This window comes from Pelophylax lessonae (genome assembly GCF_965119305.1).
Source record: "Pelophylax lessonae genome assembly, chromosome: 10".
Lineage (NCBI taxonomy): Eukaryota > Metazoa > Chordata > Amphibia > Anura > Ranidae > Pelophylax > Pelophylax lessonae.
This window is the reverse complement of record NC_138777.1, coordinates 119,698,556-119,702,111: the sequence shown is the minus strand read 5'-3', so window position 1 is coordinate 119,702,111 and position 3,556 is coordinate 119,698,556. Positions and strand designations below refer to the sequence as shown.

The 3,556-nt window shown below is 44.2% G+C and overlaps 1 protein-coding gene across 1 annotated transcript; it reads left to right on the top strand.

Annotated features, from left to right (window-relative positions):
- Positions 1–243: 243 nt before the first annotated feature.
- Positions 244–3,342, top strand: LOC309565982 (uncharacterized protein; the record flags this gene model as incomplete). Its single annotated transcript, XM_082271007.1, is given in 4 exon segments — positions 244–864; positions 922–1,984; positions 2,737–3,311; positions 3,313–3,342. Coding segments are annotated over 4 exon segments (2,289 nt in total).
- Between the last annotated feature and the right edge of the window lie 214 nt (positions 3,343–3,556).

Below are 3,556 nucleotides of genomic sequence, written 5' to 3'. Positions count from 1 at the left end.
TCCTAGAAGTACTTGAAGTAAATTTCCATGAAGAATCCATCACAGGTATCTCTGCAGCTTCAGAATAGTAAATTTCCAGCTTCAGAAACCCTTCTGAGGTGATCCAGTTTGAACTAGTTCCAGCACTAGCCACTATTGTAACAAAAAATACCTCAGCCCAGCCTGCTTAACAACAGAAGTCACTACTTACAGAGCTGAGCTCTGGCAGATTTCTAACAAGACACCAGAAATACAGTACTTATTATGTCTGACAGAGATCTCACAGAATTACCTGCATTTAGTCAAGATAAAGCAGACTCCTTACTTCATTCTGCTCGTCCTGTCAGAGCCCCTCATCCATCCTTGAAGGCAAGGGAGGTTTATGAAGCAAGTAAGGAAGAAACATCTAGTAACCTGACTGCATTATGGGAAAAGACTTTAAGTTGTATAACAGCCACTAATGAAACTAGCAACAATTCTGAGCAATTGAACACTGCTCTCTCAAGGGTTAAGAAGGCATTTGAGAATTATAAAAGACTTTCTGAAAAGTACTATTCCCTATTGTCACATTCCAACACAGAGGAAACTGCATTAGAATTAAAGGACTTTACTTCTAATGACCAGCAGAGGCATAGTACATATCTTGAAGCAAAGGCACAGATAGAAGGTAGATTGGCACAGCTACATGAAACTACATCCTGTAACTCTGCTTCTTCCAGACACTCAGGAAAATCTTCTAGGTCTGCCCGCTCATATCATAAATCTTCTTCTAAGTCATTACGGTCCTGCTCTATAAGGTCAATACTGAGTGACCAAATACTCAAAGCTCGCCAAAAGGTTGCAGTAGCCCAGGTTCAAGCCGCCTGCTCTGAAAAAGAAGCAGCCTTCAAAGCAGAAGCTAAACGCATTCAAGCAAGGATACAAGCAGAAACAGAGGCTCAGCTAGAAATTCTTCAGAAGAACAGAGAAAAGGAAGTAGCTTTAGCAGAGTTATCTGTCTTGGAACAAGCCCTATTGAAAGAAGAAGGAGCAGCTTGTACCAGCTTGCCTGCTTGTCAAGACCCTGTTGAAAGGACCCTACAGTTTGTCCTTAGTCAGAACCACGACAATACAGTCCCACCTACAGTTGGAGATTCTTCTCATAATCATCCAGCAAGTGGATCAGAAGGCAATGTGTCGCCAAAGCAAGCTGGTCAACTAGACGCACCTACTAACAGAGACCCTCCACAACTACCGCACGTCACAAAATCAAGTGAATCAACCTACGCAGCTCATGTGCCACCACAACCCTATGTGCATAGAGATTACAAGGGCACAGCAGAAGACTACAGAATGAACTCTATACCCCCTTTGATACAGCTCTCTTTGACTTCAAATGCTCAGAGACCTTCAGACGACAGACCCTTACCTAAATTAAACCCATCTGCAACACCTTTCTCTCTACCTACCAGCCAACATCAGATACCAACCATGGTCCAAGACGGCGCATCATCAGTACCCCCTGTGGCTATAAAAACTGAAAGCACTGACATTGCAGAGTTCAGCAAGTATATGATTCGACGAGAGTTGATTACAACTGGACTGTCTAGATTTGACGACCGCCCAGAGAACTACAGGAGTTGGAGATCTACATTTAAGGCGGTAACCAAGAACTTGGACATTGATCCTCAAGCAGAACTTGACTTACTAATAAAGTGGTTGGGGCGTCAATCTTCAGAACAAGTAAAGAGACTTAAATCTGTCTACATTTATAACTTTAAAGCAGGCCTTGATGCTGCCTGGGAACGTCTAAAACAAGACTATGGGAGCCCCGAAGTCATTGAATCTGCCTTATTCCAGAGACTAAACAACTTTCCTAAAATCTCTGTTAAGGACAATCATAAGCTTAGAGAGTTAGGTGACCTCCTTCATGAACTTGAAATTGCTAAGTTAGATCCTAGTTTACCAGGTCTTAGCTATTTAGACACTGCTCAGGGCGTAAATCCTATTGTAGCAAAGTTGCCTAGTCATCTTCAGGGAAAGTGGACTAGTGTAGGATCAAAAGAGCACCTGAAGAAAGAGCGCGCCGGGTAAACTGACCCCGCGCATGCTCAGAAACGCGTCGTGCCTGCCGTTTTTTCGCTGTTGGAGTACACCACCCCTGGTGACGGGAGAGCGCCCATCCACCTACGGAACCTTATAGCCGCCGGTCATCTCCATCTGACCGCTTATCGTGCACTGAGGCGGGAGGCAGCCGGCTTTCTTTCCTCCGATCAAACACTGACTCAGCCACGGACGGCGCCTTGGGGTGGATGGTACACACACCCCCCTCCCCCCAGAGGAGGTCTCAAGATCTAATGGTGTTACACAGCTTGACTTTCATTCATGTCTTGTGAGTTACCACATACATTGCCTTGTATACTATAATAAACTGTCTGCACTTAGAGCGCTTCTCCTCTTTGTTTCTTTTGCTCATACAGAATTTCCTCTTGGTCTGTGGAAGAGCGGCTCAGTGCATATGGACTATCCTCCCTTGCCAACACGCTGATCCCATACAATACAGTAATTTCCTTTTATTAGTTTCATTTATTGTCCAGTCCTTTGTTTCCTTTTTTGTCCTCCCCCCCCCTCCCCCTCCCCTCCTTGTTTTGCATTTGATTTGTCATACACATCTCCTGTGTTGGAGGTTTTTAGCGCTCTGGTCATACATATATAGTGTAGGATCAAAGTATAAGTATGAGCATCGTGTTTCCTTCCCTCCCTTTTCTTATTTTTCAGAGTTCGTGCGGAAGGTTGCAAGATCCAAGAATGACCCAAGCTTCTTCTATCCAGATACAACCACCATTCCTTTAAGTACTTCAAGGGGTATTGCCACCAACAGTAAATTCAAGGATTTAAGGCATCCTATTGCCGTGAGGAAGACCGCGATAGCATCCAACGTCTTAGCTACAGACATCAAAGCAAGCAATCTTAATCAACAGTGTCCTATTCATAATGCGCCACACTCTCTCTCCAAATGTTGTGCATTTAAGGACAAGCCTATTGAAGAACGCAAGTCATTTCTCAAAGAGCATAATATCTGTTTTAAGTGTTGTGCATCCTCCAATCATTTAGCTAGAGACTGTAAGATCGCCATCAGATGTTCTCTCTGCAACAGTGCCAAACATGTGGACGCTCTTCATTCAGACCTGTTCAAAAGGAAACCTTCACCCGGCAGCAACCCCAAGACTACATCAGATGATGGCGGGGAGAGAACTGAGCAATATGCCGACCCCGTAACCACAAGGTGTACAGAGGTATGTGGAGAAGGGCTTCATAGCAAGTCTTGTAGCAAGATATGTCTTGTAAGAGTTTTTCCTGAAGGATGTCCACAAAAATCCATAAAAATGTACGCCATACTCGATGATCAGAGCAATCGCTCATTGGCCAGTACAGAATTCTTTGACCTATTCAACATTCAAGGAGAGACCTGGTCCTATACCTTGCAGACATGTGCAGGAAAGGTCAATACTTCTGGAAGAAGAGCCCATGGCTTCATGGTTGCATCAGAATATGAGGACACAGAGTTTCCTCTTCCAACGCTAATCGAATATGATCA